Source organism: Salvelinus namaycush, chromosome 21 (assembly GCF_016432855.1).
Source record: "Salvelinus namaycush isolate Seneca chromosome 21, SaNama_1.0, whole genome shotgun sequence".
Lineage (NCBI taxonomy): Eukaryota > Metazoa > Chordata > Actinopteri > Salmoniformes > Salmonidae > Salvelinus > Salvelinus namaycush.
Genome location: NC_052327.1, coordinates 24,449,708 through 24,465,219, shown reverse-complemented (window position 1 = coordinate 24,465,219; position 15,512 = coordinate 24,449,708). Strand labels below are relative to the sequence as shown.

Here is a 15,512-nt window from a genome sequence, read left to right as displayed (position 1 = left end):
AGCTTACAGACAGTAGGCAATTAAGGTCAGAGTTATGAAAACTTAGGACACTAAAGAGGCCTTTCTACTGACTCTGAAAAACACCAAAAGAAAGAAGCCCAGGGTCCCTGCTCATCTGCGTGAACGTGCCTTAGGCCTGCTGCAAGGAGGCATGAGGACTGCAGATGGGGCCAGGGCAATAAATTGCAATGTCCGTACTGTGAGATGCCTAAGACAGCACTACAGGGAGACAGGACGGACAGCTGATCGTCCTCGCAGTGGCAGACCACATATAACAATACCTGCACAGGATCGGTACATCCGAACATTACACCTGCGGGACAGGTCCAGGCAGGCAACAACTGCCCGAGTTATACCAGGAACGCACAATCCCTCCATCAGTGCTCAGACTGTCCGCAATAGGCTGATAGAGGCTGGACTGAAGGTTTGTAGGCCTGTTGTAAGGCAGGTCCTCACCAGACATCACCGGCAACAATGTCGCCTACGGGCACAAACCCTCTGTCGCTGGACCAGACAGGACTGGCAAAAAGTGCTCTTCACTGACGAATCGCGGTTTTGTCATACCAGGGGTGATGGTCGGATTCGAGTTTATCGTCGAAGGAATGAGCGTTACACCGAGGTCTGTACTCTGGGGGATCGATTTGGAGGTGGAGGGTCCGTCATGGTCTGGGGCGGTGTGTCACAGCATCGTCGGACTGAGCTTGTGGTCATTGCAGGCAATCTCAAAGCTGTGCAATACAGGGAAGACATCCTCCTCCCTCATGTGGTACCCTTCCTGCAGGCTCATCCTGACATGACCCTCCAGCATGACAATGCCACCAGCCATATTGCTCATTCTGTGCGTGATTTCCTGCAAGACAGGAATGTCAGTGTTCTGCCATGGCCAGCAAAGAGCCCGGATCTCAATCCCATTGAGCACGTCTGGGACCTGTCGGATCAGAGGGGGAGGGCTAGGGCCATTCTGCCCAGAAATGTCGGGGAACTTGCTGGTGCCTTGGTGGAAGAGTGGGGTAACATCTCACAGCAAGAACTGGCAAATCTGGTGCAGTCCACGAGGAAGAGATGCACTAAAGTACTTAATGCAGCCGGTGGCCACACCAGATACTGACTGTTACTTTTGATTTTGACCCCCCCTGTTGTTCAGGGACACATTACTACATTTCTGTTAGTCACATGTCTGTGGAACTTGTTCAGTTTATGTCTGTTGTTGAATCTTATGTTCATACAAATATTTACACGTTAAGTATGCTGAAAATAAATGCAGTTGACAGTGAGAGGACGTATCTTTTTGTGCTGCGTTTAGGTTGGAGGTTTTGAAACATCTCCACAAGAACTTCTTCATTTGGATGGGCATGTCATATTGAGGGTTTCTATTAGAGAACAGATACCAGCTAATGCTTAGCAACACTGTCTATACTGTCCTAAACACTTGGTATAATTTGTGGTAAAAATATTATTTGATCATGGGAACTTATACAAGAAAAGGAAAAACATGAACGTTCTTGAAAAGTGCATTCATTTCTCAGACTTTCTACTGAAAAAGTTCAAATGGAATTTGTTCTTCTAATAAAATTCCTGTTACAAGCATTTCGCCTTTACCTGTGATAACATCTGCAAATCTGTGAATGCGGTCAATAAACTTTGATTTTGAATACAGAGCCTAAGCAGAATTAAAAGCTGTTGTTCAGAACAGCTTATTCCAGTATTAGCAAATACTTACCTAGTTCTCACAAAATACATTTTGATAATGTAAGTTGATGCCTCAGGATGTTACAATGTTCAGAGCACCTTCATATTTAACACATTCACGGGATATCATGATTATCTTGAATCGCTAGCATACTGGCATCATATCCTCCTAAGCATAGGGCAGATCTGGGATGCAAAGACAGGCCATTCTGACTGAGGGAGACAGCAGCCAAAGATAAGAGAGAAGATTGATGCATGAAGATGCTTGCTTTTATGAGGAAATTAGTATAGATATTTTGGCTTGTTTAGCCTTTATTGTGTTATGTATTACCGGCATTTTACAGACAATTTCCAGTTAAAAGAAAGACAAAAACAGACAAATATAAAACAAAGAATGAAACTTAAAATCGGATCATTTGTTCTGACTGGCTCCTGAACATAGTAGTGGGTCAACTCACACTCATAAAAATTGAGCTGTGAACTCCCAAATAGTCCAAGGCAACTCACAATATTCCATTTCAGCTTGCTGAACTATGGATCCTCTATCTACACATGGCTCTGGATGAGGAGTGCTAGTGTGGGTTCCTGAGGGGGCAGCAGAGGGCACTGAGCTGAAGGAGATCCCACTCCTCAGGCCAGTATGACAATGAGTCCTGATGCTTTCTGCCGTCTGTCCATGGTGTTCTAGAGATGATGTTCTCTCAGCGCCTGGGTGTGTTATAGGGAGACCACCTGATCAGACAGGAGAGAGGAACATGGTTGGATAACATTTGTGGATATTGACATGTTACATCAACGTTGTCGTTTTGTATTGTGTGTTGCTGACACAAAGAGGGAAGACACGCCACGTCACATACACATGGTTAGCAGATGTTAATGCGAGTGTAGCGAAATGCTTGTGCTTCTAGTTCCGACAATGCAGTAATAACCAACGAGTAATCTAACCTAACAATTCCACAACTACTACCTTATACACACAAGTGTAAAGGGATAAAGAATATGTACATAAGGATATATTAATGAGTGATGGTACAGAAGGGCATAGGCAAGATGCAGTAGATGGTATAGAGTACAGTATATACATATGAGATGAGTAATGTAGGGTATGTAAACATAAAGTGGCATAGTTTAAAGTGGCTAGTGATACATGTATTACATAGAGATGGCAAGATGCAGTAGATGATAGAGTACAGTATATACATATACATATGAGATGAGTAATGTAGGGTATGTAAACATTATATTAAGTGGCATTGTTTAAAGTGGCTAGTGATACATTTTTACATAATTTCCATCAATTCCCATTATTAAAGTGGCTGGAGTTGAGTCAGTATGTTGGCAGCGGCCACTACATGTTAGTGGTGGCTGTTTAACAGTCTGATGGCCTTGAGATAGAAGCTGTTTTTCAGTCTCTCGGTCCCTGCTTTGATGCACCTGTACTGACCTCGCCTTCTGGATGATAGCGGGGTGAACAGGCAGTGGCTCGGGTGGTTGTTGTCCTTGATGATCTTTATGGCCTTCCTGTGACATCGGGTGGTGTAGGTGTCCTGGAGGGCAGGTAGTTTGCCCCCGGTGATGCGTTGTGCAGACCTCACTACCCCCTGGAGAGCCTTACAGTTGTGGGCGGAGCAGTTGCCGTACCAGGCGGTGATACAGCCCGACAGGATGCTCTCAATTACCTCCTGGGTGTTGAAGAACAGTCACAATTCAACATGTAGAAGCATCAAGAAATGAAAAGAACATGACGGCCAGTTTTCTATGGTCCGTGGCGATAGGACGGCCACCCACTTCTAAATCCCTCTGGTGCGTTTCCTCTAAGACGCTTACATTTAATTTTAATGGAACAAGTGAGGCTAACCTAAGATGACGCGTGACGGGCATGAAACAGTAAAGCATGTGACTAACCTGGACAGGTGAACAGCCCAGGCTGGGGTCCCATATGAAGGCTCTTCAGTGAGGGTGGGGCTCCTCGGGGGCCGTGGTGGTCCTCGATGTAATGGACCGTGGAGGCCGTGTGTAGAAAGGGGGGCGCGAGGGGGTGGGGGACCATGAGGGGGCCCTTGACCCTGGTGCATGGACAGCAGTGGAGGGGGCTTGGTCTTGGGGTATGGGCCTAGAGAGGAAACAGATCAGAGACTGTCGACACGCACATATACAATCATAGCCATAACAAGTGACTCATGAGTCTGATTTTAGACATTTGCCATCTAATGCCCATCTGTCCGGTAGAACATTTCTAGTTTTAGAACAGTTATTCACCTGGAGAAGTCATGAGGGGGGTAGCAGAGTGCTCTCTCATCCCAGGGGGTGTCTCTCTGCCACGAGGGCCTGAGGGGGTGGGTAGCAGCGGTGGGGGTTTCCCTAAACCAGGAGGCAACATCTTCGTCCTCTCAGGAAGGGGGCCATCACCTGTCTCAGTGGACGTGGCTGGGAAAGAGAACAAAACAGAAAAACCCAATATAGGAGAGTATGATATCCTAAAAATACAGTTACTATAACTCAGCATTGTCACTTTTCTAGGATAGTCTAAGAATACAATATCTCCACTACATAATGACAATGCATGGTGTAGTTAGAGACAAGCAATAATCACATGAAGTATTAGCAAATACGGATATACACTATATTTACAAAAAGTAATGTGGACACCCTTCAAATTAGTGGATTCAGCTATTTCAGCCACACCCGTTGCTGACAGGTATATAAAGTCAAGCACACAGCCATGAAATCTCCATAGACAAACATTGGCAGTAGAATGGCCTTGCTAAAGAGCTCAGTGACTTCAAAGTGGCACCGTCATAGGATGCCACCTTTCCAACAAGTCAGTTCGTCAAATTTCTGTCCTGCTAGAGCTGCCCCGGTCAACTGTAAGTGCTGTTATTGTGAAGTGGAAACGTCTAGGAGCAGCAACTCAGAAGTGGTAGACCACACAAGCTCACAGAACGGGATCTCTGAGTGCTGAAGCACGAGGCACGTAAAAACAGTCTGTCCTCGGTTGCAACACTCACTTACGAGTTCCAAACTACCTCTGGAAGCACGTCAGCACAGGAACTGTTCGCCTTGAGCGTCATGAAATGTGTTTCCATGGCCGAGCAGCCACACACAAGCTTAAGATCACCATGCACAACGCCAAGTGTTGGCTGGAGTGGTGTAAAGCTCGCCGCTATTGGACTATGGCGCAGGTGAAACGTGTTCTCTGGAGTGATGAATCACGCTTCACCCTCTGGCATTCCAACAGACAAATCTGAGTTTGGAGGATTCCAGGAGAACGCTACCTGTCCGATTGCAAAGTGCCAACTGTAAAGTTTGGTGGAGGAGGAATAATGGTCTGGGGCTGTTTTGGGGTTAGGCTAGGCTCCTTAGTTCCACTGAAGGGAAATCTTAATGCTACAGCATACAATGACATTCTAGATGATTCTGTGCTTCCAACTTTGTAGCAACAGTTTGGGAAGGCCCTTTCCTGTTTCATCATGACAATGCCCCCGTGCACAAAGCGAGGTCCATACAGCAATGGTTTTTCGAGATTGGTGTGTTAACTTGACTGGCCTGCACAGAAACTGACCTCTACCCCATCGAACACCTTGGGATGAATTGGAACGCCAACTGCGAGCCAGGCCTAATCGCCTGACCTCACTAATGCTCGTGGCTGAATGGAAGCAAGTTCCCGCAGCAATGTTCCAACAGCTATTGGAAAGCCTACCCAGAAGAGTGGAGGATGCTATAGCAGCAAAGGGGGCACCAACTCCATATTAATGCCAATGAATGTGGAATGAGATGTTTGACGAGCAAGTTTCCACATACTTTGGGTCATATCATTTGCTGTCCTAAATAAAAAGACTGTACTGTGCATATGTACACTATGGTTGTGTGGCTGCACCTTGCAGATGGTCCTGGCGGTTGTGGAGATACTCTGCAATGGTGCTCAGCTCCTCGGGGTACAGGTGGACTCCATCGGCCAGGAAGAGCAGCTGGCGGGTGTCAGAGGGCACAGCATGCTTCTCCACCTTCTCTAGGTAGTCATCCACCAGCTCGGCCGCCTGCGCCCCCGTTTCTGCAGGGTCATTCTGCTGCATCCGCTTTCCAAGCCCACACAAAGTCCATGGCATGTTCCTTGGGCATGTTGCGGGAGACTAGAAGAAGAGGGGTTTGAAGGTCAAAGTTAAAATATTATTATAAATATATTAAGTTAATCATACAGGAGGCTTTGCTCTGTTATGTTGCACTTCTTCCAGTTTCTCTTTATATGGAGTTTAATTTTGGTGTCAGGTGAAAATTCAATGCATGACAATAGTGATTGCCTGTTATTTTCTTTCACTGAAAGCTTAATGCAATTTATTGGAAGATTTACAGTAGATTGGGAATGATGTGATGTGTGTCTGTGCAAAGCATGTGTTCAAAACAGATTCTGTACTCTATAATAAATCGACAAAAAAAAGTCATAAATTTACTTTGAATACCGGTAATATATTTAATTAGGGTAAATGTTTTGTTGTTAATGTAGAGTAAAATTATATACATTTGTTATTGGTATGTTATATAAGTAGAAAAAAGGTTAGTTCATTTGTGTATAAATCAGTCTGTCCAGGATTTTGCGATACTGTGATTTTTTCCCTCAAATCAACAACTCCCCGCATATTACGCGAGGGCTTGCAAATTTGACCGTTCACCGCACTATTATCTCATAAAACAGTAAAATACCAAAATATTAGGCTACCGCATAAGTGTCAGAACCTCACTACAAAAAGAGGGCCAACAATTTTAACCAATCACTGCACCTTTATGACATATGGTTCAAATCAACCCACGTCAAACTTTCCCATCCGCGCATTTGTGACAAACTCGACAGAAATGGAAAATTGCAATGCAAAATGTCAGAATTGCCACGTTAAATAATTTGTACCTGCAGATATCACAACAACAAAAAAACACTGAAATCCTGTGAGGTACTGAACTACTATACAGTATTTTGTTATTTCAATGTACAGATATTATTTGAAATATTGTTTAAAGGATATCTTTGTTTTAGGTAGCGGAAATAAGGGCATCTTTGAAGATTATTTGAGAGTTTAGGATATACATAAAATATGATGCTCTAGCTAGGCCTATAACAATGCCATATTTTTAAAGCAGGTATGGATGTGGTGGATAGCAAAACGAATTCCAAATATTTTAAGCGAATAATTAGTATAACTTCTTTGAAGGTCTTAAACTACTTTTAAATAGTATTTGTTCATAATATAGAATTTAAGAAATACCTCCATTTAGGCTGTTGTTCATGATTATATAGCCCAGTTCTCATAAAATAGTTTTAGTTTATACAGTGCATTCAGACCCCTTGACTTATTCCACATTGTGTTACATTCCCCCCCCCCCCTTCAATGTACACACAATACCCCATAACGACAAAGCGAAAACAGGTTTAGATATTTTTGCTAAAGTATAAAAAATAACAGAAATACTTTATTTTACATGAGTATTCAGGCCCTTTGCTAGGAGACTCGAATTTGAGCTCAGCTGCATCCTGTTTCCATTGATCACCCTTGAGATGTTTCCACAACTTGATTGGAGTCCACCTGTGGTAAATTCAATTGATTGGACATGATTTGGAAAGGCACACACCTGTCTTTATAAGGTCCCACAGTTGACAGTGCATGTCTGAGCAAAAACCAAGCAATGAGGTCGGAGGAATTGTCCGTAGAGCTTCGAGACAGGATTGTGTCGAGGCACAGATCTGGGGTAGCGTACCAAAAGAATTCTGCAGCATTGAAGATCCCCAAGAACACAGTGGCCTCCATCATTCTTGCTGGGCAGCCAACTCTAGGAAGAGTCTTAGTGATTCCAAACTTCTTCCATTTAAGAATGATGGAAGCCACTGTGTTCTTGGGGACCTTCAATTATTTGTTTTTCTTATCTTACTTACATTTTTTTTTTAAAATATTTTCTTAAAACTGCATCGTTGGTTAAGGGCGTATAAGTAAGGTCTACACCTGTAGTATTTGGCACGTGACCAATAAAATTTGATTTGAATGTTGCAGAAATGTTTTTGTACCCATCCTCAGATCTGTACATCGACACAATTCTGTCTCGGAGCGCTACGGACAATTCCGTTGACCTCTTGGCTTGGTTTTTGCTCTGACATGCACTGTCAACTGTGGGACCTTATATAGACAGTTGTAGAAACATCAACGGAAACACGATACCTGAGTTCAATTTTAAGTCTAACAGCATTTCTAAAAACCTGTTTTCGCTTTGTCATTATGGGGTATGGTGTGTAGATCGAGGGGAAAAATATATATTAAGTCCATTTTAGCTTAAGGCTGTAAAATGTAACAAAATGTGGAAAAAGTCATTGGGTCTGAATACTTTTCCGAATGCACTGTATATGATATACGTTCAAATAAAAATGGCACCACTAAATGAAAGGGGCATAATACATAATTTTTTTGGAACCTTGTTTGAAGCTGTAAAGTTACTTGTCAACTGGTAAGTGGATGTTCTGGCCACATTCAGTGTATACAAAACAGGATCTTCCTTTTACACGGATGATTCTCATTCAACAATTTAATATGACTTCACGTCCCTGCACTAAATATTTTTATTAAAAAAGGTAAATCGAGAGCTATTTCAGATATTTCTAAGCTGTATAGTACACCTTTAAGAAGCTATTTATAACATAAGCCAAATACATTTTAAGAATGGTCATTGTCACACTCTTTGCTCGTTTAACATTTCCTGGGGATTTATATCAAGCAATTTATAGCCGTCTAATGTTACTGCATGTGTTTGTGAATTATTTCAAACCTAAATTAATATTTTGGTGAATAAAGCTATGTATGGAAGTATAATGTGAGAGCCTTTGATGATGAGGCGGTCTTAACTGTGAACCACTGAGTTCTGAGGACAACCACAGAATGGAACTAAATCTCCATGGAAACATGTCATGTTCTTTGCCCTCAAATTGTCTCAATTTACAATCATTATCAGGAATGTTTGGTTTGGGGTATTATTGTTCTTTTAGAGATGCATTGTAATTGCTTTGTTAAAAGGGGGCAGGTGACTGTGGGGACTTACTTTTGAAGGATTCTGAAAATATGATTACTGTGCACGAGGACAGAGCTACATTGGTCTGTTCGACGAGAATACATAAGGGGGAACCGTCGGAGTGGAGATCTTGTAGGGCCCGGGTCAGGCCCGACTCCGCCTGCAGGTAAATCATTTCCACTGAGAGGCCGCGGTCCTGCAAACAGTGACCTATCGATTTGGGGTAATCCTTTTGAAAGAAGAGAAGAAAGCTGGTTATTGACTTCTGCACACAGACAGAGGGATACACAGACATGACGTGTGAGAGGAGCAGCTCTGCAGCAGCATGTCCAGGCCTGGCGTCAACAACCACACGAAGACAACTCAACTTTTCACACCTAAACTGAATCGTAACTCTCATCAAGTTGTAGTTAAGTGACCAGTGAAGAGCAGGATAGCTTGATATAGCCATAGGCCTAATATTGTAAAAATGGATGTGATAGGTTGATTCAATAAAGCTGTGAGTTCGTTACTTGCTGCTGTGCATTGATTGTAAATATGCTTATCGTTTGTCTGTTCTTAAACATCTTACGACAGTGTTGAAAGAGCACAAACAGTATATACTGACCAGTTACAATTGTCATGCAAACCACTTGTCTACTGTGAGTAAAATAGAATATGTTGAGGAGGGTGGGACAATGAGGTCTCTTGAAGCCCACAACAAGCACATATCATAGCAACACCTGTGATGAATGTTTAATCTATTTTACTGAGCCATTTACTTTATGATCGTATTCTTATCTTTTCTTATTGTTGTTGCATTGTCCAGAAGGAACCTGTACGTAAGCATTTCATTGGACAGTGTACACCATGTGTACCCCATACATACGGCTAATAAAACTTAAACCTCTGCTTCATTAACACAGACTATTGTTGATTAACATTGCACATATTGAATTTCTCAGTATGTAGGTCTTTCCTGCTCAGCAATGCTTTTTGGCCTGGGGTGACAATTTCAAAATACAGTATGCATAAAGTTTTGTCCACAAGGACCAAGATGAGTGTGAGTTAACAATGTAAGGATGTCATTGAATAGGACATTCGGGTTTACAGTATTTAACATTGAGAGAACATACAACTTCATAGCACACTGAAGAAAATAATAAATATCAGTAGATAGTGTTAAGGCTGGGCATTTTTTGGTAGGCTATATTCAACTAACATTCTTATATTTGTGAGTGTCAAACTTTTCAGCATGGAAATGATTATATGTTTGCATTTAAGAATGACAGCAAATTCTGTCCTGTTACTACTATTTACACGTGTAAGTAGCTACCAAGCAGTGCTAAAGCAGGCTACATACTGTAGAAAATTAAAACCTAACGTTACAATAAAGGTTACCAGAACTTCTATTTGAAAATGCAGATTGGTTTGAGTGTATAAGCGCCACAGAGACTTAAAGGATCTTCCCGTTCTTGGCAAATAAACACGTTTCGTTGATAGACCACATAAGAGAAATGTGAGCTTTCCATTTTGTTGATATCATTCATAGTCCACATTGTTACCGGAGTAGTCATGCTGTTGGTCTAACTCCTCATAACTGAAAGAGTAACACATTCATGCATGAAGTGATGGTCATGTACCATCTCAATCATTGCTCCCCCCCCCCCTTCTACTCTGCATCCTATGACTCACTGTCCCCTCCCCTTTGTGGCTGCCCACTGGGCACAGACAGCAATTCAACATTGAATCAAGTAATTTCAATGACAAAGGTCCTGGATGGCGCAGAGGTCAAAAGCACTGCAATGAAGTGGGGTTCGATCACAGGCTGTGTCACAACTGGCCGTGACTGGGAGCCCCATAGGAGGGCACACAATTGTCCCAGCGCCGTCCGGGGAAGGGGAGGGTTTGGCCGGTGGGGCATTCCTTGGCTCATTGTGCCCTAGAGACTCCTTGTGGCAGGGCCGGGCGCCTGCAAGCTTATAACGGTCATCAGTCGAACAGTGTTTCCTCCGACACATTGGTACGGCTGACATCCGGGTTAAGCGAGCAATGTGATAAGTAGGCGGCCAGGCAGGTCATGTTTCAGAGGACGCATGACACAACCTTCGAGCCCATTGAGTCGCCGCAGAGATGAGCCAAGGGACCTAATTCGGGGAGAAAACTAAGTAAAAAAAATAAGCTGGTGGCCATACCACCCTGAACACACCTGTTCAGAGTCGGTCCTGGTTAGTACTGGGATGGGAGACCGCCTGGGAATACCTGGTGCCCTAAGCTCCAAAAATGTTATTAATAACGACGTGGAACCAACGTTGATCAACCAGTGTGTGCCCAGTGGGTGAGTGACTCATTGCAAGCTTACAGAAAAGGGCTGCGGACAGCAGAGCAAAAATTAAGGAAAACTAAACTTCCAGAGGACCTATCATGCTTTCAATCCCTCCTCTCTACATTCTCTTCTGTATACTTTGCTAAAGCCACTTTCTATCACAAGCTTCTGCGTCGAACCCCAGGAAACTCCCACCTTCCTCCCTCAATCCTCCACCCCGAACCTCTGAGGATGACTTGGTCAACCACTTTGAAAAACAAAAGGTTGACGACATCTGCTCCTCATTCACTCAGCCTAGAGTCCACTGGTCCCACTCCCACAAAACTACAACACACATTGACCTCTTTCTTCCCTCTCTATCCAGATGAAATCCTGAGACTAGTGCGGTCCAGCCACCCGACAACCTGCCCGATCGACCCCAACCCCTCATCCCGATCATCTCTGGAGACAGTCTTCCATTTCTCATCCCTGACCACTGGCTGCACCCCTTCTTACTTCAAAATGTCCAGAGCCCCTCTGCTCCTCAAGAAACCAACATCGACCCCTATGACATCAAACAGACCAGTATCCCTTCACAAAGAGCAGTCCCTCGCTATCCCTCTCAGAACCATCTTCTTGACCCTAACCCTACTCGGCTGTCAAATCCTCACACGGCCTCTTCTATCATTGCTATGTGGATGACACTAAAAACATTTCTCCCCCCCTGACAACCGTGTTTTGAAACGCATCTGCGTGCCTGGCAGATATCTTAGCTTGGACGTCAGCCCACCACCTTAAGCTCAACAAAACAGAGCTGCTCTTCCTCCCGGCGAAGGCCTGCCCGCAACAAGACCTCTCCATCACAGTTGGCAACTCCAGTGGCCCCCTCCCAGAGTGCAAATAACCTTGGCGTGACCCTGGACAACACCCTGTCGCTCTCTGCAAATATCAAAGCAGTGACTCGCGCCAGCCCCTCGTACGACACCACCTCACACAGGAAGCGGCGCAGGTCCTAATCCAGGCCTTTGTCATCTCCCATCTGGACTACTGCAACTCACCCGCTAGTGCCATCAAACCCCTGAAACTTATCCAGAACACTGCAGCAATCCTTGTGTTCAACCTTCCTAAATTATGTTGTGTCAATCGCTCCTCCGCACACTCCACTGGTTTCCAGTCGAAACTCGCAACCACTACAAGACCATGGTGCTTGCCTAAGGAGCAGCAAGAGGAACTGCCCCTCCCTACGACACCATACACGACACCATACAATGCTGTCTGCCATCTGCCCGGTACAGTTGAAACCGGGATTCAAACATGAAGAGCACACTTCTCCAGCATTCATCAAAGGAGAGCATTTGCTCACTGAAGTCGGTTACGACACCAAACTTTAGTCAGGTCAATACCCTGGTGAAGATGACAAGCACGCAGATGAGCTTCCTTCTGACAGTTTGTGCAGAACTTCTTCGGTTGTGCAAACCCAGTTTCATCAGCTTTTCGGGTGGCTGGTCTCAGACGATCCCGCAGGTGAAGATGGATGTGGAGGTCCTGGGCTGGCGTGGATACACATGGTCTGCGGTTGTGAGCCCGGTTGGACGTACTGCCAATTTCTCTAAAATTACGTTGCAGGCAGCTTATGGTAGAGAAATTAACATTCAATTATCTGGCAAAAGCTCTGGCGGACATTCCTGCAGTCAGCATACAAATTGCACACTCCCCCAAAACAAGATAAATCTGTGGCATTGTTTTGTGTGACAAAAGTGCACATTTTTGAGTGGCCTTTTGTCCCCAACACAAAGTGGATCTGTGTAATGATCATGCTGTTTAATCAGCTTCTTGATATGCCACAACTGTCAGGTGAATGGATTATCTTGGCAAAGAAAAAATGCTCACTAATAGGGATGTAAACAAATGTGTGCAAAATTGAGAGAAATAAGCTTTTTTTCAGCACACTTTACATGTTGCATTTAAAGTAAAAATGTTACAGTAGCTCCCTTGTAAACAAAAACCTTACTAGGCCTGGAGTTTTTCACCCCTTCCTACACACAGGTGTGCCTACTTTATTCTTAAAATGGAGCGGACAGCATAACACCCCAAGTACTGTATCTGTCATTAGCCGATTATGGTGTAATAATACAAAACCTTTGCATTCATGTTTGTGAAGGATGGTTTTGTTCTCTTTTAACATAAATATATGCCTTATAGAAAAAGGACATGTTAATCACAAAACATAGCGTGACTGCAGAAAAGCTGTTGTTAATCTAGGGTGTCGACTGTGCAAACCACAAGGTTGAGACAAGATGGAAAAATGCTGAATAACAAGAAGACAGGAACTGAGGAATGTGTAGAAACCAACAAATCAGCTCAATCTTCACAAACACCATTCCGGACATTTGAATCCTGAGTGCTGTGTCTGGGCACCACCGATAGGCTAGCAAGTTTAAACCACGCTAAGCCTCTACTGTGACAGGCCAACTCTAAAGTTGGAACTACCCCTGACACAGTATAAAAGAAGATGTCTGTACTATTTCAGTCAGTTCCCTGCTTTGTGATACAGTGAACCCGTATATACGAAAATTGCATTTACCATTCTGAGCTTATGTTAAATAAAAATACTTAAAGTATATTTGGTGACTTTGAATCACATTTTATCCTGATACCAGATTTGATTAATGCAACCTTTCACATGTTTCGGTGCGTCACCTCACCATCATCCCTCCAACCTGCCATTAACATTTATTAACAGTCAACCACGGGATGTTGGCAGACTGTTTAGCTAACGTTAGCTATATTGATAACTAACAATTTTGATAACATTAAGTTACAGATTACAAGTTAACTACCGCTCAGAGTCCTTGTGGTCGTTCATCCAGTCTTCTCTCACGGGGTATGGTGCTGGTCTTCGAAATGGTCGAAGAGGTTTAACTACTAAAGAAGGAGATTTACAGTTAGCCAGCTATTAGCATCATAACTAGCTAGCTAATTTCAGCTCTACGCCTAGCCATTCCTTGAAATTTGAGTTAGCTAACGTTACACACTCACAATTTGCTTACACAATAGCTAGCTATCCGGTTAATAGCTAGCTAGCGTTAGTTAGGGTAGCTACAAAGATGACTATAGTCATAGCTAGTTTATTATCTAGCTAGTTAGGATAACTAGAATTTAACTGAATGAGGCTAATGTTAGCTAACTAGCTAATAACAGTTAGCCAGCTCACTAGCCAACTAATGGTAGCTTGCTAGCCACTTACCCTTCGTTTGGGTTGAGGCCGTCTGCCGCCTTGTCCCCACGACGACATTGCACCTTAGCCAGGTGGGACTAATCGCTAAAGAACCTGTGGGAAAATAACAAAATTGTGCTATGTATTTTACCAAACGGGCTAATGTTTGTTTGCAAACACTGAACCGTAAAGCTAGGCTAGCGCAGGTCACAAGATCATGTGACATGACAAGTGGGCGGGGTTAGCAACTAAAAATGCACCAATGGAATCGTGCGGAGGGCAAGCTGATCCTAGATATATCTATCTATTCTATACTATATGCACCCGATTGAACTGCAGTCCCATCAAAAAAAGGAGGAAATCATCATACCAATCACACCATTAATATATACAAAAGTATGTGGACACCCCTTCAAATTAGTGGATTCTGCTATTTCAGCCACACCCGTTGCTGACAGGTGTATAAATCGAGAACACAGCCATGCAATCTCCATAGTCTAACATTGGCAGTAGAATGGCCATACTGAAGTGCTCAGTGATTTTCAACATAGCACCGTCATAGGATGCCACCTTTCCAACAAGTCCGTTCGTCAAATTTATGCCCTGCTTGAGCTTCCCCGGTCAACTGTAAGTGCTGTTATTGTGAAGTGGAAACGTCTAGGAGCGATAACGGCTCAGCCACGAAGTGGTAGACTCACAGAAGGGGACCGTGGAGTGTTGAAGTGCATAGCGCGTAGAAATCGCCTGTCCTCGGTTGCAACACTCCGAATTCCAAACTGCCTCTGGAAGCAACGGTCAGCACAAGAACTGTTCATCATTGTGTGCAGCCGCACACAAGCCTAAGATCACCATGCGCAATACAAAGTGTCGGCTGGAATGGTGTAAAGCTCGCCGCCATTTTACTCTGGAGCAGGGGAAACTCGTTATCTGGAGTGATGAATCACGCTTCACAATCTGACATTCCAACGGACGAATCTGGGTTTGGTGGATGCCAGGAGACCGCTACCTGCCCGAATGCATAGTGCCAACTGTAAAGTTTGGTGGATGAGGAATAATGGTCTGGGGCTGTTTTTCATGGTTCGGGCTAGGCCCCTTGACATTCTAAACGATTCTGTGCTTCCAACTTTGTGGAAACAGTTCGGTGTGGAAGAACTTGACCGGCCTGCACAGAGCCCTGACTTCAACCCCATCGAACCCCTTTGGGATGAATTAGAACGCAGACTGCGTGCCAGCCTAATCGCCCAACATCAGTGCCCGACCTCACTAATGCTCTTGCGGCTG

The 15,512-nt window shown here is 43.9% G+C and overlaps 1 protein-coding gene across 3 annotated transcripts; it reads right to left on the bottom strand.

Moving 5' to 3' along the window:
• Positions 1-3,322: 3,322 nt before the first annotated feature.
• On the bottom strand, positions 3,323-14,431 carry LOC120066666 (proline-rich protein HaeIII subfamily 1-like). 3 transcript variants are annotated; one of them, XM_039018099.1, is made up of 7 exons: positions 14,262-14,431; positions 13,855-13,939; positions 8,761-8,959; positions 5,567-5,819; positions 3,949-4,116; positions 3,595-3,802; positions 3,323-3,371 (listed from the first exon to the last, which is right to left on the bottom strand). In XM_039018099.1, the coding sequence occupies exons 4-7, from the start codon at positions 5,793-5,795 to the stop codon at positions 3,365-3,367; spliced, it is 612 nt and encodes a 203-aa protein (XP_038874027.1). In that variant the 5' UTR covers positions 5,796-5,819; positions 8,761-8,959; positions 13,855-13,939; positions 14,262-14,431; the 3' UTR covers positions 3,323-3,364. The 3 variants fall into 3 exon arrangements, with proteins under 3 accessions (XP_038874027.1, XP_038874029.1, XP_038874030.1); XM_039018101.1 differs by lacking the exon at positions 13,855-13,939; XM_039018102.1 differs by lacking the exons at positions 13,855-13,939; positions 14,262-14,431 and having other exon boundaries at positions 8,761-10,288.
• Between the last annotated feature and the right edge of the window lie 1,081 nt (positions 14,432-15,512).

Coding starts and splice junctions, on each gene's coding strand:
- LOC120066666 (XM_039018099.1), bottom strand. CDS start 5,795: ATGCCATGGACTTTGTGTGGGCTTGGAAAGCGGATGCAGCAGAATGAC. Junction 4,117..5,566: donor CCGCCAGGACCATCTGCAAG/GTGCAGCCACAC, acceptor TCTCTTTCCCAG/CCACGTCCACTGAGACAGGT. Junction 3,803..3,948: donor CCCCCTCATGACTTCTCCAG/GTGAATAACTGT, acceptor TTTCCTCTCTAG/GCCCATACCCCAAGACCAAG.